Source organism: Ambystoma mexicanum, chromosome 12, assembly GCF_040938575.1.
Source record: "Ambystoma mexicanum isolate Mex_15411 chromosome 12, UKY_AmexF1_1, whole genome shotgun sequence".
Lineage (NCBI taxonomy): Eukaryota > Metazoa > Chordata > Amphibia > Caudata > Ambystomatidae > Ambystoma > Ambystoma mexicanum.
In genome coordinates, this window is record NC_090936.1 from 493,567,326 (window position 1) to 493,593,038 (window position 25,713).

The 25,713-nt window shown below is 45.9% G+C and overlaps 1 protein-coding gene across 6 annotated transcripts in view; it reads left to right on the top strand.

Annotated features, from left to right (window-relative positions):
• CNOT4 (CCR4-NOT transcription complex subunit 4) overlaps positions 1-25,713 on the top strand; it is a 1,427,191-nt gene that overhangs the window by 183,674 nt on the left and 1,217,804 nt on the right. For all 6 annotated transcript variants that reach the window (XM_069628774.1, XM_069628777.1, XM_069628772.1 and 3 more), the window contains exon 2: positions 7,829-8,101. In XM_069628774.1, the coding sequence (XP_069484875.1) occupies positions 7,928-8,101 (174 nt within the window). In that variant the 5' untranslated portion in view covers positions 7,829-7,927. The remainder of the gene's footprint in view (positions 1-7,828; positions 8,102-25,713) is intronic.

A 25,713-nucleotide genomic window follows, 5' to 3' on the forward strand; every position in this document is an offset into this window, starting at 1 on the left:
CCCCCAACCGGACTCCCAGGGGAATGCCCTGTGGATGAACTGGTCAGGGATGTTTGCGTACGCTTTTCCACCAACTCCTCTCATCAGGAAGGTGGTGTACAAGATGAACAAGGAATCGATGACGCTCATCCTAGTTGCTCCCATGTGGGCGAGACAACCATGGTTTCCACACCTACGCAGGATGGCGGTGTGCGAGCCCATCAGACTCCCAGCCTGCTACAACCTTCTGTCCCAGCAACAAGGTCAAACAGTGCATCAGGAACCCAACTCTATGAACCTAGCAGCATGGCTCCTGAAGTCATAGAGTTTGGACATCTCAAATTACCACAGAGGTGTATGGACATTCTAAAAGAGTCCAGGAAACCAAATACACGGCACTGTTACTTTGACAAGTGGAAAAGATTCGTTATCTGGTGCCAGAATAAACAAATCAACCCAGTTGATTGCACTACTTCCAACGTTGTAACATACATGCTCCACCTGCTGGATGCAGGGTTGGTTTTTAACTCTCTGAAAGTACACCTGGCAGCCCTCTCGGCTTACACCACATCCCATAACAAGGTCTCGTGGTGGAAAGTACCAGTGGTTAAAGCCTTCATGGAAGGAGTAAAGAGACTTCACCCTCCTATTTCGAACCCACCGCCAGGATGGGACCTCAACGTGGTGCTATCTAAGCTCATGGGACCCCCCTTCGAACCCATGCATAAAAGTAGTCTCAAACACCTGACTTATAAAACGGCCTTCTTAGTAGCCATTACCTCCATAAGAAGGGTCAGTGAAATTCAGGCTCTGTCAGTGCAAGATCCTTTCTTTACTATCCACAAGGACAAACTGGTTTTACGCACACACCCTAGGTTCTCACCAAAATTCATATCCAAGTTCCACGTAAACCAGTCCATCGAGCTTCCGGCTTTCTTCCAAAACCCACAAAGCTCGGCTGAGGTGAAACTACACACCCTAGATGTGCGTAGGGCGGTCCTATACTATGTAAATAAAACCAGACCGCTAAGGAAAACAGATCAACTGTTTGTCTCCGTAGCTACAGGCATAGAGGGGGATCGCGTCTCTAAGGGCGCTATCTCGAAGTGGATTATCAACTGTATAAAGCTGTGTTACTCTCTTTCTGAAAAGACTCTGCCTTTTACGCCAAGGGCCCACTCTACTAGAGGCATTGGGGCCACTCTGGCTTTCATTGCAAATGTTCCCCTCGACACCATTTGCAAAGCAGCTACTTGGAGCTCTATTCACACTTTTACTCAGCATTACTGCATTGACACTCATTCCAAGACAGATACACAAGTGGGACAAGCGGTTCTAAGACACCTGTTTGCTCATGACCCTTCTCACATCCCACCTCCTTCTTCTGGTACTGCTCGCTAATCTATGCACAGCATGTGATCTAAGCAGATTCCACAAGCCTCAGAAGGGATACATTACTCACCGTAATCGTATTTCTGATGCTTGTATCTGCTTAGATTCACATGCGACCCACCCTTCCTCCCCTCCAAGAGAAGGCGCATGGTTGCTTGTAGTCTTACCTTTCTGTCTATCTGCTTGGACTATCTGTACTCGCGCTACTCCTCATGCTACCTCATGTCAGGAAAAACACAATCTGGGGATCCTAGACGCGTGAGGCATCATGGGTACAGTGGACGTCACACTAGGGATAGTATTACTGGCACGCCCTGTGTCGACGCCCATTTTCGACTTTCGAAAAACAAACTGTAATACTCCGCAGCTTCCACTAGATGTCGGCCTATGCACAGCATGTGAATCTAAGCAGATACAAACATCAGAAATACGATTACGGTGAGTAATGTATCCCATATATATATAATTTTTTTTTTTTTAGGTTTTCCTTTAGGGAAAAAAGAGGTTCGGGGGGGGGGGGGGAACCCCCCCAAACAAATGTGAAAAAACAAAAAAAATTCGATCATTTGTCCTGTCGACCATTTAGATTCGACCAGTTGACCTACAACCAAGCCAATCTTGTTCATGTACAGCGTTCCCTGTCTCTGCTTTATGTATTAGCAAAATCTGAAGGGCCTGTACTTTTTTTTTTGTGCTCATTCAACAATGGGGCGGGGGGCTTGCTTTAACATCTACCTTGCCATGTGGGTGTACCATTTATTGCCATCGGCCAGGCTGCGATGTTGGCATCCCTTAACATGTCTGCAAAGCAACATTGCCTGGGCCCGTTGGGTGGATATGATAACTTTAATGGTTTGGTGCAAGAACAAATGACTTAGTTAATTTTTTGATGAGTAAGTCCTTCCCACAGAATGCATTAACCAACCCACCTAACCCAACTCCTTCACAACCTTTGGCAGTTATGTAATTCGAATGGATTGTGTCCTCCCATGTATTCCTCATCTTAAGATGAATATCTCTCCAACTTTGCTGCTTCGGAATTTTGTTTTCGACTGAGGGCGCTGTATGCAGTGTTGAGTCGATGTCCCTCGAGGGCCTCAGTTTGGTCGACATCAGTATAAATGGTGCATGCAGATCCCATTGGCTTCAGTTCCGTTTTTCTGAGCTAACGCTTCGAGTGAATTACGGTGTGCTTCAGTGAAAGAATTTTAAGAAAATGTCGTCTTCGACGCCAAAGTCGGGTTTCAAAAAGCGCCAGGACTTGAGGGTTGGTAATGTCCATCACCAACCCCCACTGCGTGTGTCTGGGCTCCAGGCAACGTACCGCCGACTCTGGATCCTGTCAGGCGATAACTGACAAGGCTCTCAGGGAGCATAGAGGTAAACTAGCGGTGGGGAGGTTAACGGCGAAATCACCTTCGAAGAGGGAGAAAAAGATGGATGTGTTGAGGGATTCTTCCTGATGCAAAAAAATCAAAAAGATCCCGATAGAGGAGGCGTTCACGCCACTCTTCATCTTTTTCCTCCAAGAAGGCCAAGAAGAGACGCCATAGGTCACTTTCAACTTCTAGCGATTCCTCATCGGAAGTTATAAGGTGTCGTACCAAATCCGATTCTCCTCCTAATAAGGACGCATTCCGTAGTGAGATGACACGTGTATTCGAGAATAGCACCACACCTCAACAACCCTATTCAGGCTCATCTTCTTGTGGGGGTGGCGGGGGGCGAGTCCTTTCGTTTCTACTCCTGAATTGGAAGAGGACAAGCAGGTCAAAGAAGATTCCCTCGTGGTGGACGAGGGAGAGGTGATAATTCAGCTCAAGCAGCAGCTACTTTACCTTCAGCCGCTGCTTCAGCTGCCTCTAAACCACTTTGAGGCCTTAACCCACAAGACCCTGGTGAGAGGCTGAATTTCTCAGCATCTGAAGGAATGGCAGGGCATTACTTACGATGCTTGGGCATTGGCAATAGTAGGCCAAGTTTACTGCCTTGCTTAAAAAAACCTCCAGATCATCCACCAGGATACAACTGTCAAAATTGTGGATCCGCTACTTCAGCAGGAAATCTTGACCCTGGTTGAGAAAGGTGCAATAGAGCATGTACCTGTAGTGGAGAGGAACAAGGGTTCGTACTACCCATATTTTCTAATCCCCCAAAAAGGACGGAGGATTGAGACCCATCTTGGATTTAAGAAGCTTGAACAGGAAAGACAAGTTCAAGATGGTTACCCTTTTGGCATCATTGGCCCTTCAGGATATTTACTTTCATGTGCCAATCCATCTGAAGCACAGAGTATCTGAGGTTCGCTGTTGTCAGTTTTGAGTTCTGCCATTCGGGCTGACTGACCTCTGCTCGAGGGTTTTCGCCAAGTTGATGAGTGGTGGCAGTGAGTCTCTGGAGAGGGGGTCGGGGGGGGGGGCTTCACGTCTACCACTACCTGGACCATTGGCTGATGAGGGCTTGTTCACCTAAACAAGCCCAGGAACCTGTCAGTGCAACCTGCCACTCGCTCCACAAACTGTGCTTCTCCCTCAATTACAAGAAGTCCCACATGATACCATCCCAAAGACTCCAATTTATTGGAGCAGTCTGGATACTTCCTTAGGAGAAGCCTTTCCACCCCAGTGAGATCTCAACACATTCTCCAGATGGTTACCAAATTCCAGAATGCCAAGCAGCTTCCGGCCTTCGACTTATTTATTTATTGGCGGTTGCTCGGTCTCATGCCATCCTGCATTTTCCTGGTACCGGAGGCCCGCCTGAGAATGAGATCCTGACAGTGGGCTCTCTGGACTCCGTCACAGTTCTCAGGCCAAATGTCGGACCACCTGCAAGTTTCCTGCAGAGTTCCTCAGTACCTTCTGTGGTGGGCTTGCAAAAACATTCTCAATGGAGAATCTTTTTGGCAACCATGGCTGGAGATAATGGTAGTGACGGATGCCTCACTCATGGGGTAGTGAGCCAACACCAACGATTTAACTATCAACAGTTGTTGGTCTCCATCGGAGTGCAAACTACATATCAATTTATTGGAGATGAGTGCGATAAGACTAGCGCTGAAAGCCTTTCTGCCCACTGTATGGGGAAATCATGTTTTGATGATAACTGACAACACACGGGCCTTGTACTACCTCAACAAGAGAGGTGGTGTAGGGTCACTACCACTGTGCAAAGAGGCAATGCAGCTCTGGGTCTCGGCAAAACAAGAAGGAATCTGTCAGCAGTTCACATAGCCGGAGAGCAGAACGCGGCAGCGGATGCTCTGAGCAGGCAGAGCAGTCTCCAACGAGTGGGAACTAGCTCGGGAAGTCCTTCAAGAGATCTTCACCCTTTTGGGAACCCCTGAAGTGGATCTGTTCATGACCAGCATCAACCGGAGGTGCGAACAGTACTGCTCTAGGGGAATTTCCCCCAAGAGGAGCTTTAGGAGACGTGTTCGTGGTAGACTGGAAATTTGCATGATACTCATTGCTCTGGATTGGGCCAGGAGGATGTAGTATCCGGACCTTCTGGGCATGTCCATCTGCCCTCCATTAAGTCTTGCACAAAGAAAGGATTTTCTCTCGCAAGGGGAAGGTCAGGTTCCCAACCAGATGTCAAGACACTCAGCCTTCAAGCATGGTTTCTGAAAGGCTGAGATACAAGGACCTCCTGGATGACGTAATGGAGATTTTGCTTTCTACCAGAAGGCCAGCAACTAAATCCTTGTACTGTTGTTGGAACAAGTTCAGTAACTGGTGCAGGGTTTAAGAAGAATGTGGATCCATTGCTATGACACGCCTATGGTACTTTCTTTCTGTTACATTAGCAAATCTGGGGCTCCAGATTGGAACCATTAAAGGTTACCCAGCAGCACTTTCCATTTTTAAGCGCTAGAGAATTCCTATTTTAAGATCCCTCTGATAGTCCAGTTCTTGAAAGTCTATACTAATGTTTACCCACCAGTTCCATTCAAGGTACCTGTATAGGACCTCAATTTTGTATTCAAGTTTGACATGTATCCCCTTTGAGCCTTAGCACTCATGTCCTTTAAGATTATTGACATTGAAAACCGTTTTGTTTATCGCAATAACATCAGCCCGCAGGGTATGTCAGTTGCAGGCTCTTTTTTGCAAACCTCCTCACATGGTGTTCCATAAAGAAAAATCTTCTTTTTTTACCGAAGGTAGTCTCCCGGCTTAAACTTGTCACAAAAAATGACCTTGCTAACACTTCAACAACCTCCTCATCCAGGAAAGGAGGAGAGGCTACATAGGCTGGACCCAAAAAGGGCTCTGTTTTTATATATCCAGAATGACAAAATTTGATCAAGTTGTTCAACTTTTATTGTGGCTATACTGGTCCCAAATTGGGCCTTGCAGTTAAAAAGCAAACAATATCCAGATGGATTATCCTGGCTATTGGCGGATGCTACAGATTGTTTAGTTTATATAGCACTTTAATCCATAGCGCTTTATAACAACAAGGTACAATAATGGAAGACGCAAGTTAACAATCATGAGACAAACCAGCATTTCAATATGTAGAACAGTTTCCTTAGAAAGTGGAGGTGAGGGAACGGTGAGAAGGAATGGAAAGGAGGAATGGAGAGGAGGAATGGAGAGGGAAGAGGAGCAATAATTCAAATATTTGATATAAGGTCAAGTGGATGTGAGCAGGAAGGGAAGGTATGAGGGGACAGGGAGATGGGGAGGAGAGATGGTGGGAGGTCAAGGGGGGGGAAGTGAAGGGCTTTCAAGGAGGTGCGGAAGGAGGTGCAGGTGGGGATAGAGCAGATAGAGAGGTAAGGAGTTCCAGTGTAGGGGGGCCAAGAGCTGATAGGAATGGAAGCAGCACATGGTGATGGGGTTACAGTGAGTAAGAAGTGGTGAGCAGAGCGGAGAGAAGGAGTCTGTGTAAAATGAGGAGAGAAGAGAGATGGGGGGGGGGAGAGAGCAAGGTCGTGGAGTGATTTGAGGACATGACAGAGGAATTGGAATTTAAGTTGGGAGGGGAAGGGAAGCCAGCCAAGTTGAAAGAGTGAGGAGGAAATAGTGAGGGCCAAGAAGACAAAGTACGGATAGAGGAGTGGTAGATGGATTTGAGGGAGGTCAGATGAGGCAGGAGTCCAAAGAGGAGAGAAGAGCAGTAGAAGAGACGGGAGAAGATGAGGGAGGGGTTCAAGAGTTTAGAAGCATGGTGGGAGAAGGAAGATTAGCGGGTAAGGACCCGCCGGAAGGCCTAAGGGCTCATTTCCACAAGGTGCATGGCAACCTCTGCTGCTCTCCAAAGTTGTCCCAGTAAAGGATATTTGTTCAGCAGCTACTTGGTCATCTATTTTTACATTTGTAAAACACTACTGTCTGGGTCATGTTCCAGTTAGGGAGGACTTTTTGCGAGAGCCATGCTCCATTCTGTACAGGATTACATCTAAATGTATTAATTGGTACTCCCACCTCCAAATTATTACTGCTTTGGGAGTCTATCATAAGATGAGGGATACGTGGGAGGACACTATCCATTTGAAGAAGTTACTTACCCCTGGTAACCTTCTTTGATTGGCTGTTCCTCCCACGTATACCTCAACACCCCTCCCAGCCTGCTCCACCGTACAATTTACGTGTTATTACACACTATGCTTTGTGAGCCTATGGTCTTGGTTACACCTGGTAATTACTCTTCAGAAGGGGGAAAAACAGAACTGAAGCCAACGAGCGCTGCATGCGCTATTTATACTGATGACGTCGACTGTCGAACGGAGGCCCTCGATGGATATCGACTTGACGACACTGCATACAGTGCCCTGTCAAGCAAATTCCGAAGCAGCAAAGCTGGAGAGATCATAAGATGAGGAATGCTTGGGAGGAACATCCAATCAAAAGAACGTTACCAGGGCTAAGTAACTTGTTGGTCTTAAATTGTGGTGAAAAATTGGCTGACCTGAGGTTGTTGCATATGTGGATCCAGATCTACTAATCAAGTCCTTGCTAGACATGGGGACATACGCCAACATAACACACGCACATTGACCCCACCCCCCATGACTGCAAGATGTATTCTGATGCCAGTTTGCACCTGGGGCAATATTTCTGATTGTGAATCTGTTGTAACTTATCATTTGGAAAGAACATTACCCTGGGTAAATGTATTAATCTCTACTTGTCTGGTTTTGCTTGCCTTTACTTCATTTGATCTGGTAGTACTTGAGTTCCCACCGTTTTTGGGTGTATTGTAGGATTTAGTTGCAAAGATGAAAATCTGCCCTAAAATGAGTCTACATAGCTGTGCATTTTACATGGTTCATAATTAGTGCTGTTCTTTTAGCGTGTTTTGTCTAATGCTGTATGCTGCTCTGCGTCTCTTTAATGGTAATCTCCACAAGGAACTGATAGTTTCTGAATTGAGGGTTGTAGATGTTAAGATGGTTATGTTTTGCTTGAAACTTTGCACCCATTTATTTTATTTTCTTGTTTTTCAGGTTTTCACATCGTTGCAATTTTTTAATTCTTCTTTATAAGTGATTTGCATATCCTGCGACTCCTGCGCGTCTGTTTTCTTGGGTTTGGGTTTGGTGAAGATGTCCCGCAGTCCCGATGTAAAGGAAGACCCAGTGGAGTGCCCCCTTTGCATGGAGCCCTTGGAGATTGACGACATCAACTTCTTCCCTTGCACATGTGGCTACCAAATTTGCAGATTCTGCTGGCATCGTATCCGCACAGATGAAAATGGACTTTGTCCTGCTTGCAGAAAGGTAACATTGGTTACAGCTAGTGGCTGTTGGCCCTTCCAAAAATAATTCCTTGCCCACAGCCACCCCTTTGAAAGACAAAGTTCTCACTTTCTGTGTTGGAGGTATCTACCCAAGGGACGACGTGCCAAGTTCGTTATGAATGTTGGTTAAAATGCTAGCCATAAACACCCTAAAAAAATGTTTTACAAATTTTTTGTCCAGATAAATCAAGGTAAGGGAAATGTAGGTACCTCACTCTCTGGAATGAGTGAGCATCCCCCATGCTCGCTTTGAAAGTTACTCATCCCATGACCTTACCTCAATGACTGAAATAAGGTAAGCTATGCTGGGAATTGGTGAAACCTCTCATGTGCTTCTGCTCTGTAAATAAAGTAAACTTTCGACTGGAACCTCTTGTACATCTGGTCTGCATTGCCTACTTTTACATTAGAACTGGACATGGGCCTTTCAGAGAATGAGGTTAGTGCCCTTTATGCAGTAATAAATGCTGAGTTTTTTCAGTAATTACAGATCTGCATATTGTGGCAGGTATAATTGCTGTTTTTCTCAAGGTTTTATCCCCATTCACACAGAAGATATAGATCTTAATAAATATAGCCTGATATCCACAGCACAAACTGACACTTTCCCCGGAGAACAGCCCATATCTTTGTTTTTTCATATGTACTCAATAATAGACTGATGTTGAGTTTATAGTCTCTACAGCAATACTAATTTCATATGTAACTGCGTCATTGGCACCCCTGCATTATTTTGTTCATGAACCTGTCATTCCATATTTCTACAAATGTCCAACCCATAAATTCATAAACTGCCACTAACCACTCTCGCCTTGAAACACTTGTGTATAGGCGCGTTATAAATGCCATATGATAACCAGTTAACCATCCTACATGCGCACAATTAATACTTTACTTTGATTTTTATTAAAGCAAAAGCCAACCTTATAGCTCTAATACAAATTTCTAACACCTGAACAACCTATTGCATTTTACTATGAAGTATTCATTAATGCTGTAAAATATTTGTTTGCTTGTTTCATGTTGGATGGAATATGAGCTAATTTATATTGAGCGGAGTTTGTCACCTGCAAAAAAATGTTTTCTTTACTTATATGCATTTGTTGGACTCATTTTTTGTTGAAACATTGAATACATAATTATTTTTATAACTGTTGCTGTTAAAATGAGGTCTACAAACCTCATTCCTTATATTTTGCAATTTAATTGCAGTATTCAGTCAGTTGAGCTTGATTTAGATATGAAAATACCATAAATGCAACACAAACATCGGTAACTAAAATTAAGGATCCATATTAAAACAATGTATACATGCAAGTAATTCATAAAATAACATCATGTCATAGCATCAAAGACACATAGAATACATATCCATGAAATAATGAATAAAAAGCTAAGGCAATAATCCATTATCAAAATAGCATCATGACTGTAACAAAGCATCAGTGATTAAATACACAATACCGAATCATAAGATAATAAGGAAAAAAATGAGACGGTATTAGATTTCAAAACTCGATCAACGGGAGTACAAAACCAGGCTAGGATGAAAAAATAAGTTGACCTGGTCGGTCCAATATTTAAGATCCAGCCATGTTTTCAACGCTTGTGTGCCCTTTGCCTTGTATTAATTTTCGGCAATTACCTATCCGCCTTGCTCTGCCTTATGCACCAGGCGCATGCCAATTACATACTAGAATAACATATAGAACATATATGCCAACATATTAGCACTTCAATGGAGCATCATTGCGTCCACCGTGGTTTGCACTACTCTCCCTAAAGAGTGGCATCAAGAATCTTCTTGCGGTTAAATAATGACAAGTCAGAAGAAAATGGATGACACTTAAAATTGAATCAGGCAGAATGTGTATTCTGCTAACGCATTATAGTTCCACCTGTTCCGAACGCTTGCTAGCGGCTGTGCACCCATTCAGAGTTTTAAATAAAGAGGGCTTCAATATTTGGGATTAACATTCTCAAGGTATGCTTTATAACCTGATACTTGCTTCAGACCCCAGTCTCTTATCAGCAGGATGGATTGGCCTACTTTACTTGTTGCTCTGCTTTTGTTTCATATGCATTTTTAATAAGCGGCTTACTCTTACTGGTCATACTTTCCAGACTTTTCCAAAGCTCTGGCAGGCCAGTGGCTTAGAGTTTGCATTTTATGGTCAAGCCACAGGAGCGATCTTCCACCATCCTGAGATACAAGTTCAATAAGTTCTTGCCCAGCTGCTCAGCTGACCATAATCTTACCCAATAGTAAACTAAGGTGCATAGACTTCATGGAGGCATGTAAACCTAGCAAGCACACAGGTTTTAAAAATGTCTAGTTTGTAATTTGGTGTTTGAGAATACACTATTAATCATTAGAATGCGCTGTATCCAATATTGTTATTTAGTTACGTTGATGGACTCCGGATTGGTATTTAACTCATTAAACGTCCATCTTGCAGCACTCGCTGCGTACACCACGTCACAACACGAGGTTTAATGCTAGAAAGTTCCAGTCTTGAAAGACATCGTGGAAGCAGTTAAATCTGCACACATGCTGGTAGCTTCTCCAGCTCCCAGTGGGGAGTTCAACCACCTTAGACTAATGGTGTCACCTTTGGTACCAATAAACAAATCTGTAATGCATTAATTTTACAAGGTACCGTTCCCAACAGCAATCTCCTCTAAGGATGTTAAGTGAGCTGCTTGCTCATGTCAGTTATAACCTTCATAAAATCAGTGTAATATAGACTGTATCCAAGGCTCTCGCCAAGTTCTATTTTCAAATGTCATGTATATCAACTGAGCTACCAGCATTTTTACAAATTCAGGAGCAGATCCATCATGTATTACTTGGTTTACTTGATCTGCCTATTCCATACACCAATTATTTGTACTAATTTAAAAATGCCCAGGACTGCTGAGAATTCATCCAGACTGCATGTTAAGTGCACAACAAATAATGGCTCTCTAGTTCCTCCACCTGTCTGCCAAAAGCTACCCATTGATACTTCACTGGCTGGCTCATTTGTCCTGTAAGATAAACCTAGAACTAATAACTCTGAGACCCTGTTACTAAATGAGTCTCTTTCTGCCCTGTCAGTCTCTTCTCTCCTTTAGTTCCTCAGGGAATAACCAACACCACATGCTCATTTTGAACACAACACATGGAATGAGGAAAGGCCTTAAACCAGTTTCCTCACACGTTACCCTAGAAGAGTATCCAATAATGTCAACAAAACCCTTGTAATTGAAGACAGATTACTGCTGGAACTTTTTGATAAACGTAGGTTTTTTAAAATTTTTATTTTTACTTATATGTCGAAAGCCCTCGGGTATCAGGGCGCAACACAGAAGAGACAGAACCATCAAAGACAGGACCAAGATCAAAGAAAAAATCCCAGGAGGAAGGGGTTACTTAAAAAGCAGAATTTTTAGGACTTTCCTGAAAGTTCTTGGGTAATCCCTTGGCACTGAGGTGTGAAGCGAGTTGCAGAATTCTGCTACTTTAACTGGGAAGCATCTTCCCAGACTGTTTTCGTGCTTGTATTTAGAACATATGATCTGCTTTTTGTCTGCCAATCATAATGTTCTGGTGGGACAGTACTGTGGTGTCAAGGTTTTCAGGTATGAGGGAGCTGCTCTGTACATTTGTGGATGATGGACCCTGCTTTGAAATTAATGCGTTCTTGTATGGGCAGCCAATGTAGGTTCCTTCTGTGTTGATGAGATGGTCTCTTGTCTTGTGAGTTTGACGATGCGTACAGCATCATTTTGGAGTATCTGTCATTTCCCTATGTTGGTTGAGGCACCCATCAGTACAGAGTTAAAATACTCTAACCTAGATCGGACAGTTGCCTGGGCAATAGTTGCTGTTTTATCTCTGGTGATATATGGTCATGTTTTTTCAGGAGATGGTGGGAGTAGTTTGTGCTTGTTATCATCTGATTAACATAGGCATCAGAATTGAGGGAGGCCTTCAGGTGAATACCCACAGGCTTCACCTTACTCAAAACAGGGATGCATCTTGTGCCGATTTGGAACCTGGTATAATCGGTGCCTAGTTTGCCCGTGCAGCCTTTGAGCCAAAGATCATCAACTCTTATTGCCATTAATGCATAGCCAGTTGGATGGCATCCAGTCTTCAATTAGGTGATGTATGGTTGAGAGGGCTGCAGAGTCAGTTGCATAAACTCCTGTTTCTATGTCAGCGTAGTTGGTAAAAAACACACCCAAGCTCTTGAGAAGGGAACAGAGGTCTAATATCCAGATTCAAAAGTAGGGGGAGACAAACTTGCCCCCTGCGGAACTCCGCACCAAAGTTTAAAATCCTGCATCCCATTCCCCAGTTAAAACGAACAATACCTTTTCATCTGGTATTGCTCTTGATCTCCGTAATGCCCATCAGACAATGATGAGAAACTCAATATTGTCGTTTCCTGTGCCAAAATGCTACACTTCCCATGTCCCTTCCTTTCTTTAGTGGTCCAGAGTACATAAGAGCATACTGATGTGCTCAATATATATCACTGTTAGAGCACTTTAGATCAAGGACAACAAAAAAAGGGTGTAGAGTTTGATGAACAGATGTACCGTGTATGGAGAACAGTCTGTACCTTTGTATTGATTTGCATGTAAAATATATTGACCTGAAAAAAGCCTTAAGTGGCAATGTGCACATGCTCTATCTAGTTGATGTTATGCATGATATATTGGCTTGCTACATCCCTTTGGGTATAGTCTGTGCTGAGTTTGGTGCTTGATTTTGATAAATGAGTTTGAATATATTCTGTTCTAGAAAAATTGACGGAGTATGTAGTTGTCATTAGATGCACTTATTATAATCCATAAACCAATCACATATTTTACTGTTTCCATATCTGTGCTTAGGTTGATTATTGGTGTTACAACATCCGGCCTATAGTTGCTGCTGGTTTAAGAATATAAATACATTCTTATGTACTTCTAGTCCATATAGGAACACTTGAATAAGGAGCGTGTTTAATCCGTTAAAAGTCCCATATTTTCACCCACCACATCTGAACCACTTGAACATCCTTGGATTTCCAATTTCGCTGCCAGGAGGAGATGCCCAATTAGAGTTGCCATTGGACCTGTCAAATGGAATGACCCTGCACTCGCCTAACCCAGCACCACCACCCGCGTGTCCATGGGGAGCGATAACCCTGTGATGTCCTTAATTTTAGCGAGCACCTCCTTCCGGAAGAGGCTTGCCTTTCCACACCATATGAAAGAGAGAGCGTACAACATCACATCACATCCAACAGGCAGCTCAATAATCTGTAGACCTATGGTGCAACTTCTCCGGGTTGGGATACCATCTGTGAGAATTAATGAGGCTTGTGGAATCTGCTTAGATCACATGCTGTGCATAGGCCGACATATAGTGGAAGCTGCAGAGTATGTTTGTTTTTCGAAATGGGGCGTCGAACTAGGGCTTGCCAGTAATGCTATCCCTAGTGTGACGTCCACTGTACACATGATCCCTCACGCGTGTAGGACCCTCGGATTGTTTTTTCCCCCCCATACCAGTCAGACGCATATTGCGGAGTTCCCTTGGCATTAGCCAATTATTCTAATATTATTGTTAAAAATTCCCCGTTCTTTTCACCCTATGCCGAAGATGGACGCCAGTGAAGTTGGAGGACACCAGCCGTCGAAACTCCACAACGGACTTTGGGCCTCGGAAGGCCTCATGCCTCGTCCCGGGCCTTGGAAGCTTGTGGCCTTGGCCCATTTCAAGTAGGGAGAGTGGGGGGTGGTCATACAAGCTCCCACATTTATTTCCTACATATACCCGCCCGCTGCCAAATTAATACATATGGAGAGTACTCCTTTCAAATTCTGCCTGAAGTGTAACCAGAAGTTCCCCTGGGTAGATGAGCACAATACGTGCAATTTGTGTCTCCCACAAGACCATCCCGAGGCTATGCAAAACAGAGGGGTGTCTGGGGAAACTCTCTCTACCAGCACGAACACAGCCCATTGACTTGTTCTTGAGTTGATGGCTACCTGTCGAGCTTGTAAGCTTTTCAAGCCGAAAACACTTCAAGACCGCTCCACTAAACGCTGTGCCCACTACGCCAGGCAACGAGAGGCCATGTTATGGGGACAACACCTGGCAGCAAAAGCGCAACCCACGCCACTCCCACTAAGCACATCAGCCCCAGCCGTGACTCGACACGCGTGTCGAGCGATCGGCAACGGAAGGCACCGAGAGCGGTTTAACGATTGTCCTCTGGGCGTTCCCGTTCGCCACATGACGTGGACCACTAAAAGTGCCGCACTACCAATAGTTGTAGAGGCTCCATCAGAAGACTATTCCGCCCTCTATGCTCCCAAGTTTAAGCGTGTAACGTCTACTCCCGAGATTAGACACCCTCCTCTACCACCTCCGAATCTCGACGCAAAGCGTCGAAACCCTTGGAAACCCCTAAATCCTCTGGAAAACATTCCTCTAGTCATAAGGGGGTTAAACAGTATAAGAGACCTTCAGAACACCATAAGGAAAATCAGAAGGCACCTAAAGTGACAGGAAAGTCTAAGGTCCCTGACGCTACTCCTAAGGGTAAGATTGTCCCTCCCACTCCTCCGGATATGGGCATGGATGAGGAACCAGAGGTAGAGGTTTATTCCCTGTTCCAAGGAATAGAACTCAGCCGATATTGATAGGGTAATGAGAAAGATGTCTTTTTTTTGTAGACTTCTACGAGAAAGACCCTAATTATTTCCATAGCTATGCAAACACACCAGCTACCTCTGCCCCTTCGGGATCCAAGGACTCTCAACCCCCTACTAAAAGGCTCCACTCTGATGCTCTGGCGCAGGGATTAGTTTCAGACCCTTTGCTAATTGAACCTTACCATCCAGAGTCACATGGTGAGGAGACGGACACAGATGTTTGAAGACCAGTCAGGGGTTGCTTATTATGGGGATGATGAGGACTAGGAAGAGCAAGATGAGGCGGAAGCCTACAATCTTTACTCCCCTATTCCTAAGGATCCCCTGGTGCATGACTCGCTGATTGATAAACAGCCGCCACTCAGTGAGGTACTGGCTAAAGCAGCAGCTCATTTTCAAATAGACAGTGTCCAAAAAGATAGGGATTTCGCTGAAGAAATCCTAGGGGACAAAAGAGCCAGTACCCAAGCCATCCTGATCCCTCACTGGTAACACCAATTCTTATTCGTGCAGTGAATCCACGAGTGGAAAAATTATTTCGGCCTGCACCCTCCGATCCCATGTACATAAGCGGTCAATTAAAACCTGACTTCCTGGTAGTAACAACCACCAGGAAGAAGGCAGGCACACCACTAGCTTCTTCAGAAGCACCTCCCGATAGAGATCAAAAGGATATATGCTCTGGGTAGGAAAATTGCCTCCACGTCAGCCTATCACACACGTATTGCTAACAGTACCACTCTTTTAGCAAGCTATAACTGCCACCAATGGGAACAAGTAGCTGCTCTAGTAGCCTCTGCACCTGAACAACTAACAGGCCAGTTGGCCCAAATTGCAGCAGATGGTAGTTCTGTGTCTGGATGCATCCTTAAAGCAAATTTTGATGCAGCAGATAATGCAGGAAGATTAATAGCCGAAGGCACATTAATAAAGCGCCACGCTTGGCTCAGGCAGTCGGGGTTTAAACCCGAGACCCAAGCCACGCTTATAGACATGCCGGTAGAGCCGAACGTTCTATTCGGCAAGGCAATGGAAGAAGCACTAAACAGAGCTAAAGATGAGTACGAGACCCTAAAATCTCTCGGCCAACTCAAAAATGATCCCCCAGGTCAAAGGGGAAATAATAGTTTTCGTTGCTTTTTTGCGGCTAAGGCTCCCAGAGGGGTTCCAACTAATACCAAAATCAAAGAACCTTGTGGGGAAACAATCAGTTGCAAACTTCACAGGGATTCACCAGAGGCCAGCGCAGGGGCCGCACTAGGGGTAGAGGCAGCCCCGGTGACGTTCCACTTCGGGTCCCCTTATGAATCCCCAGTAAGGGGGCACGGTTCCACCTTCACCCACGCATGGGAGGGGTTAACTTCGGACAGATGGGTGCTGTCCGCAGGATACTGTATAGAACTATAAGCATGCCCCCACGACCATCCTCAAAGACAAAAGGTACACTCGGAGCACCAGAAAATCCTTCTCGAGGAAATCGCCACTCTACTTGCAAAGAACGCCATAGAACTCGTCCCGGGCAACCAGGGGTATTTATTTAACCTACTCCCTTGTGCCAAAGAAAGATCTAACAATGCGCCCAGTATTAGATTTGCACCCTGCAAACAAGTATGTCAAGCCAGAAAAATTCTGCATGACTACACTCCAAGAGGTAATATCCCTCCTAAAAAAGGGGCATTACATGGCAACATTGGATATGAAAGATGCCTATTTTCATATTTCATTGCTCCCAGAGTACAGAAGTTTCTTGCGTTCTTACACCACAGAGGTGTATGGACATCCTAAAGGAATCTAGGAAACCAAACACAAGGCACTGTTACTATGACAAATGGAAACGATTCATTATTTGGTGCCAGAATAAACAAATCAACCCAGTTGATTGTACTCCTTCTAATGTCGTCACGTATATGCTCCACCTATTGGATGCAGGGTTAGTGTTTAACTCACTTAAAGTACACCTGGCAGCTTTATCAGCCTACACCACTTCCTATAACAAGGTGTCATGGTGGAGAGTGCCAGTTGCCAAAGCATGTATGGAAGGGGTAAAGGGACTCCACCCTCCACCAGTACCTTTAATGTGGTACTTGCTAAGCTCATCGGACCCCCCCCTTTGAGCCCATGCACAAATATAGTCTCAAGCACTTGACTTATAAAACTGCCTTCTTAGTAGCCATCACATCCATAAGAAGGGTCAGTGAAATTCAATCTGTTGGTGCAGGATCCTTTCTTTACTGTTCATAAGGATAAACTTGTTTTACGCACTCACCCTAGGTTCTCACCTAAGTTCATTTCCAAATTCTATGTTAACCGGTCTATTGAGCTACCGGCCTTCTTCCAGGAACCCAAAAGCTCTGCTGAGGTGACACTCAACACACTAGATGTGAGGAGGGCGGTCCTCTACTATGTAGACAAGACCAAGCCGCTAAGAAAGTCAGATCAACTGTTCGTCTCCATAGCTCCTGGCAGAGAGGGAGATCGCGTCTCTAAGAATGGCATCTCTAGGTGTATAGTCGGATGTCTCCAACTGTGCTATTCCCTTTCAGACAAGACACTGCCTTTTTACGCCGAGGGCCCACTCTACAAGAGGTTCTGGAGCCACTCTGGCTTTCATTGCAAATGTACCCCTTGATCCCATTTGCAAAGCAGGTACATGGAGCTCTATTCACACCTTTACTCCGCTGTACTGCATTGACACTCATTCGAAGACACACGTTCGAAGACTCGTGGTACAAGCGGTTCTAAGACATTTGTTCGCTCATGACCCTTCTCACATCCCACCTCCTTCTAACACAACATATGATCTAAGCAAATTCCACAAGCCTCCGAAGGGATACATTACTCACCGTAATTGTATTTCTGATGCTTGTATCTGCTTAGATTCACATGCACCTGCCCTTCCTCCCCTCTGAGAGAAGGCACATGGATGCTTTTAGTCTTATCTATTTTATCTGCTTGGATACTTTGTGCTCGAGCTACTCCTCATGCTACCTCATGTCAGAAAAATACAATCTGAGGGACCTACACGCGGGAGGGATCATGGGTACAGTGGACGTCACACTAGGGATAGTATTACTGGCATGCCCTAGTTCGATGCCCCTTTTTGAGTTTCAAAAAACAAACTGTAATATTACACAGCTTCCACTAGATGTCGGCCTAAGCACAGCATGTGAATCTAAGCAGATACAAGCATCAGAAATACGATTACGTTGAGTAATGCATCCTTTATAGGAGCATTCCCCATCAGTGACACAACTTGAACCTTTAGCATCCTTCCCCATATTCTCAGCTACACCTCATCCTCTAGGGGCACTCTAAAGTCAGCCTCCCACTTAACCATGTATGGTAGGCACACAACAGGGGGCCCTGTATCTAGCAGCTTGTACAGTTTTCAGACCCGACCCGTGACAACCCTGCTCCCCTATAACATCAAGTCGAGAGCATTCAATGGCCTGATGGCCCCCTGCTTTAAGTGGATGAGATGCCCAATGCTGCAATTGAGTGTACTGAAACTGCTCAGTTTACAGCAGAGTAAATGCAAGCTTGCACTCAACTATACAAGGCAAACTGCCCAATGACTTGATGATGCAGGTTCATTAAGCTACCCACTTCCTAAAACTCCTCCGTTCGCGTCCAGACTTGAAACGTGGGTGATCTCAGACAGGTGTACGAGGCCCCATCCCTATACCTGCACCCCATCTACAGGGAGATCCGAAACGCTTCGGCAAATGCGAAGTAATAACCCATCAGCATTAGGACTGAACACTTGCGGTTTAACTGCTTGGTGTTTTGAAAATAAATTGTATTTTTATATTTGTGTGCCTAGTAATGAATGACTGAAATTTACTTGAATGTCTTTATTTGTGCATGTATGTATACTGCAATCTATGAGAAACCTATTCCGTAAATATTTTTATTTTGTACCTTTAGTGTAATACTTGGAACATGAACCTGTGTTGTTCTACTCAATTAATTTGCTGCTGTAAACTTATTTTTTTTTTACTGAATTGGAGTAAAATAGTTCTTGCAAATTTAGAACGATTTGTAGATTGTTGGTGTCATCCACCTTCAGAATTATCCTGGGATCATGCCCACAGAAGTGCACTAGGGGGGGGGTCACCCATTGGAAATATGTTTATTTTTGCACTGGTTCTGATAGATTGCCATCAACCACCTTATCAAATCTCGGACCAAACTGCTCCAAGACCCCACAGAAATGCCCCCAGTCCACTCTTTTGAAAGCCTTGTGCACATCTAGTGCTATAATCCCAGGTCCGTCCACGACTGCCACCCCATTTCCAACAGGGTCAGAACCTGCCTCACATTATGTGTACTACGTCCCTCAAAAAAATCCTGTTCATCAGTATGAGACTGGGGAGAAACTCCATCATATGACGGGTCAGGATCTTGGAGAAAAGCTTTGTCTGTTAGTGAGGGTAAGTAGGTATCCCAAAGTACCAGATCCGTACCAGGCTTGGGAATCAGGGCAGTTATGGAGACTCACCTTGAGGGGGAAACCCTATCTGATACCATAAATGGAATTTGAAATCCACCTAGGCGGGTGGGGGGAGGGGGACAGGTGGGGAACAGGAGTGCATGAAACTTCTTGTAAAAGAGAGCCGTGACCCAGTCGGGACCACAGGCCTTAATCTTCAAGGTTTTGAAAGCCTACTCCACTTTCCCAGGCAAAATGGGCGCCTCCTAGAGATTCCTGATCCTCACTTGACAGATGTGGTAAATTTGCACCCGCAAATATTGGGTCTGAGCATCTACTAGGACAGCCTCTCTCCTAAAGACTGTCCTGAAATGGGCCTTGAAAATGCCTAATTTATTGTCCTCGCCCGCTGCACCACCCCCCTGACTATCGTGTAAGGCTAACGCAGTATTCCTGTTTTATTATGCTGCTTGGCTACCAGAAGGCGGTTGGCCCAGTTCCCATTAGAGTTGTCCTGTCAGCAAAGTGCACCTCCAGCTTTTTACGTGTCATTCTATTAGGGATATGTTTTAAAACGAACCTTGTATGTTTCGAGTCCTCATACACAAAGATTAAAATGACAATCATAAAACGCATCCCATAGGATAAGAGAAAACAAAAATAAAATGCAATTATAATATACGCAGATATAAAATTACATAATGGCCAAAAATTCATGTTGCTCAAAACACTGTCAAATATCTGATTTCATTATTAGGAAATGAAAACCGTGAAGAAAGGGACAACCGCTAAAACTAATACTGCACAATGTTCTACGGGGCCTCCCTCGGCCACAGCGCCACACGCCGCTCACACTCGGCGGGTCGCCGGGCTAGGGGATGCCCACTTAGGCTGCTTAATGGAGTCTCTGCCTCAAAGACCTCCACACGTTCTTGTGCCTTGCTGTCCACAAGGGCCCGCGTTATGGGCCAGATTCGGTCCGGGATGCCTCACTGAAGAGCCCACACGTGAGCGCACTGTAGGTGGGGGGGAGGGGCAGCGCCTCTCGTTCGTCCGCTCCACAGATCCCCCCGCGGTTCGCCTCGTTTCAATTTTCTGTCGGGAAAAGGGGCAGATTTCGGCACCTCTGGGCTCTTTTCAATGCTCCGACACCTCTGCTACTCTAATCTGGATATTTTTCCCCAGAGATGTTTCCCGGTCCGTAGGATATTACAGTAGATCAATGAGCTTAGTGCAGTAACACGCTCAGGCGGCTTTGTCTGCGTCCAACAGCACCTGGGGCCATTCGTTGCTGCACAAGCACCAGTACTCTCTTTGAGGGAGATCCAGCAATGTAAGTCCCTGGGGTCACGTTTGCTTTTGTAGACTCTTTTGCTCCACGTAGCACATACGGCATGGCAGAGATGCTGCTTTCTTAGTCTATTTTATGTTCAAGGAACGTTGGCATGATGGGGATCCTTCGGGGTCCGACGTGAACCGCAGAGATAGACTGGTGGGAGTGTTGGGGGCCCTGCCGTGATGACTTATGATGTTAGAGGACACTGGTGATTTGAAGCCGCCCGCTCCACCCTACGGGTGCAAGGTAGGTGGGGGAGCGGGTCCACCAATTGTGTCAGAGCACGGGTGCTGCACAGAGCCCCCAGGTGGTTGCAGCGGAGGTATGTAGCTTGCTGCCGCAAGCTCCGTTGTCTTTAAGGAGGGAGTGCTCCGCCACGCTGTATGCCGAGTTGGAAAGGGACCATGGGGAAACAGCCCAGAGCACCCCGGGACTCAGCGCTGACTTCACTGTCACCCGCCTATTATCGGGTTCCTCACCTGGATTGGGCGCGGTGACCTCGCTCCCTCCCGAAGATCCTCGGAGGGTCCGCTCCTTCTTATGGTTCCGGGGAGGTTGCCTGAGGGGTTTCGCCTTTCTTTCAATTCGGACCGACGAATGCCATTTCATTCACGCTGTGGGCCTGAACTGTCCAGTCGGATGGGATCTCAACAGCCCAGCCACGCCTCCGCTGCTGTATTACTCTGCTGCTTCCAGTGTTCTGTGGCAGCTTACTGGTGCGAAGCTGTCATTGCGTTCGCATTCCGGGGAGGCCTCAGATGCTGCTCCTGCCTGCACCCTTTATGCTGCTGATCTGTGCTCCATGGCAGTGTATTGGTGGGGGAAAGTCATGTCAATTGCATTCCGGTGGAGCCTCAGACGCCGCTCCTGCCCGCCTCCTCTACAATGCTAATCCGACCTCTGCTAGGGCATTCAAATTTCCTCCCGTGCCGTCAGGGCACTCTTCCTCTTCAGCAGCCTGGGGAGCCAGCGCAGCTTTGAGCACCCGTGACAGCCCGTCTCTGGAGATGTGTGCTGGGCCACTGGTGCCCCGCTTGCTCTGTGCCCACTTTGCACTGCCTTGGACCCTCTCACATGGGGGGTGAGGGGGTGGGCCGCCCGCAACCGCAGGGACGGGAGCCGAGCCGAACACTGCTCACCTTTTGTGTTCACTCGCCTGCTTGTTTTTTTTTTTTAAGGGACCCCATCCCTTCAGATCTTGCCGGTGTTCGGGACTACGATCCCTGCTCTCTTTAGCTGCCTCCTCCTCCCAGCGTGCTCTTACTTTTCCCTGCAACGAAGCGGCGAACAGTATGGCGCTTTTGGGACCCGGGCCCTTCTCTGGTGTGCGTGGTGGCGGAGGGGTCCATATTACCGTTTTCAGCCAACTCGCGCCTCAGCAGCCCTCGTTTGTACTGCCTAACCCCATCAATCCACTGCTACCATATTCACACAACCTTTCTGACCAGTTTTGCTTCAGAGGAAGGATAATGGCCGCTCTTTTTCCTCTTTTCACCCCCTTGGGTCAGGAGCCTCAGATCAGGCGGCCATTCCTGTCCGCGCCCCCTAGTGGCATCCCCACAACCGCTAAAATTAATGAGATCAGTATAATGTTGAGGATCATCAGCCAAAGAGCTAACTCTAAAATTGCATTTGGACTATTTATACAATTTTGATTTAATATTCATATTCGCCCCTGAAGGGCTGGACAAAAGATCACCAAATGTTCTCAAGATTCAAGGGGCCAAGGCTACACAATCTAAATGTCATATTTGTTTGATCTAACTCCAGCTGGGGGCATACAACTTCGAAGGAGGGGAAAAAGGTTAAAACGCCTCTCATAAATCCTCAAAAAAGGGTGAGGAAATCTAAGCAAACAGCAAGGTAGCTGTCCCAATCGCTTTTCTTCAATAAAATGTTATACGCTGTATACCTAGCAATCTCTGATTTTAGTTTTGATCCAATCTTCCTGCCAGTCATTTAAAAAAAAAATACAATTAGTATGCATGTGCTCTGGGGGTATAATCAATAACTAGTGATGTTACTTATATAGCGCTTTGGCCAGAGTGCTTTACAGAGAACATACTTGATTACAATATCGCCCAACCAAAGTTGGTACTATATCAACCTCTGAAGGATGAAAGACTGAGTTTGCTTGCCGGGATTCGGAATTGTGACCTGGAGAACACACTCTGATCACAGCAGCAAGCACTCTACCTGCTAATCTTTTACCGGCAAACAGTGGAGCAGCAGCCATTGAGACTTCTTCAACCAGGAGTTCAATACTACCAAAGACTGATCCACAGCTGTGTGAATGAGATCTCCAAAAGGCGAATTTTCAGGCAGAGCCATCATTTTGGCATAAAGTGCGAAGAGTTTCCATTGCACTGGAGCATGGATTGCCAACAAGCTTGATTTCCAATCTTATCACTGTGATTGGCACACAACTCGGTAACCCTACCACTTAACTCCAAATTATACCTTCAATGCTATCAAAGTGTTAAGACCTTTAAAGACAAAAATCTCTTGTTCCATGCAGTAGAAAAGGAAAAACCTTTTGTGTGGCAGCAACGAGAACTTACCAAACCTTTGTTCAGTCTTGTCGGTTGGTCCGCAAATGCCAAAGCTTTTACCTTGTTCTAATGCAGACGGTCTACCTCGAAGTATGTAAAACGGGTATTTCAATAAAGGCATTTTTTCTAGCCTTGCATTTACTAACCACATCTATTGTGTTTGTAACACAATATAGAGGGATGTGGGTCTAAAATCGAACCAACTTGTCGAGAAATATGTTGTCTGTTTATCCTTGTCACCCCATGTGGTTTTATTTATTTTCCCCTTGTTTGTACTCCAGTGGGAGGTTTGATTCCGGTCTCCCCCTAGAGGTGGTGCTTACTGCCTCTGTGTTCTCTGGGGCTGAGGTGTTTACCGGGTAAGAAACCCATTATAAGATATTGTTTTGTGCTCCATTGTCTACAAACGTCAGCTGAGGATTAATGGTAATTTTAATTTTGCTGCTTCAATGGGATTGCATTCTTCCTGCAGATGTCTCACCTGGTGGATATCCTTCCAGCGACTGTTGCTCTGAAACCTTTCGACAGGGGACTCAGTACAACTCTACATCAACTGTCGACGCCTTTACTTGGTCGTGCTATTCCTCGATAGCAGACGTGACGCTGACCGTTTATATGCTACGTCACTGCGTCCCTGTGCTTCAGTTCCTATTTACTACACGCTGCCCTGCGGAGCCTTATCATTGTGGGAGAAAAATTGGAGTAGTCTGCCAGGCCTTAAAGCTTTGGGGTTCAAACACAGTCGGGACTGCCATTCGAAGAGCGGCCATACCCGACACGCATGTTATCTGCGTGTGGTGCGTCGGGCAGTCTCCATCAAAGTCCCTGGCATGTTTGACAGTCAGGTTGTTGGGACAAACACTGAAGGCCCCACACCCGAAAAGGACATGCACCACAAGAAGGCGGACAAGCGCTCCGATTCCAGAAGGGTTTCACGCCATTCGTTGTCCCTGATTTTCGGTCTGTTCTTCAACACCATGAGGTCAATTTACAACAATGAAGAGGATGTGCTCCTTTTGGCTTTGAGCCACTGAGCTGGGGTGCTGGGCTAGCTGATTTATTTTTTAATTGTATTGTTATTTTTTAACAGACCAAGGAGATTTGCTGGTTGTAGCTGAAGAGTTTCCCGAGGCAAGCAGACTTGATACATCCCCTGATATTGATTTGCAACAGGCTTCTCCCTATGGCCACCCTAATGCCCAGTACAGGCGAACTGTTGATAAGGTAACGGAAGCCTTGCTCCTGGGAACACCGGCCAAGCCCCTTAAGGTGTACAAATTGAGCCATCTTGGATAAAGGGCCATAGACTGAGAGAACATTGCCATTTAATGCCTCTATCTCCGAGCCCATCATTGCGTTGTGGCCGAGACCATGTTCCACGCCGGCTGTAAATGGTGACCTCACCAGGAAGTACAAGCCAGCTAGGGGCGAATTATCCTTCTCTACACCAGGTCTGGTGGTCCAATGCAGCCACAGTAACCTCTAGGCCAGCCACACCCACTTCTCATTGTCCCCACAGACAAGGAATCCAAAAAGCAGAAACCCTGGGCAAGAAGATCTTTGCTTCAGGTAGCATGGTCATGAAGGTGGTCAACTCTTCCTGTGGGTTCGCAGAGTACTCTCCTACTGTGGAGGACCATAGTGGAAATGGCAGAACACATCCCGGCTGGAGAGGTGACATGGGTCTTTGCGTACCATTGACGATGACAAGGCAGTGGCATGTTGAGCACTGCAGGGGGCATGGACACTGCAGATTGCATAGGCCACGCCATGGGTACGTCCATGGTACTGCAGAGGTCTGCTTACCTCCACAGTTCAGGGTTCCCACCTAATGTTCAAGCCAAACATCTGGTCCTAGCACTTGGTGGTGAGCACTGGTTTGGCTCAAAAACAAACACGTTTTTGGAGAAATTCAGACTCCAAATTAGCTGCCAATTTGCTAGGTTTAGTTGTGCAGTAGCCTGCCAAGCAGATATTCAGCTTCTCCTCTAGGGGTAGAGGTTAGATGGTATATCCAGTTTGTTGGAAAGGGACAGCTCTTGCAAACCAGGTAAGGAAAGAGGCATTTTTCAAGCCAAAGCAGAGGGAGGTCTAGGGGCCAGCAGACTAAGGTGCTTTGAGTTCATGTTTCTCCCATTGGTGGGAGAGTCTCCAAGCACTGGGACTGGTGGAAGGGCATGACCTACAACGCCTGGGCCCTCAACTCATCAGATGGGAGTATGTCTACAGTTTCTACCAGACAGACAACCTCCACAGCAGCAGGAACTGAGGCCCCTGTTATTTATTATTTGCGTGGAAGTGGTGCCAACTAATTATAGATGAACAGGCTGGTACTCTAGTTACTTACTAGTACCCAATAAAGGAGTGACTACATCCCATCCGGGACCTCGCGGCCTTGAACAAGTTCCTGAGGAAGCACAAGTTTAGGATGTTGAAAGAAATTCTCCAGGCAATACAACTCAAGGACTGGTTGGTGTCACTGGACCTTTTTCTGAAACTTATTTCCATGTGCCGTTACATCAGAAGCACAGCTGGTTCCTGGGATTCTTCATCAGGGACACTACCAGTTCAAG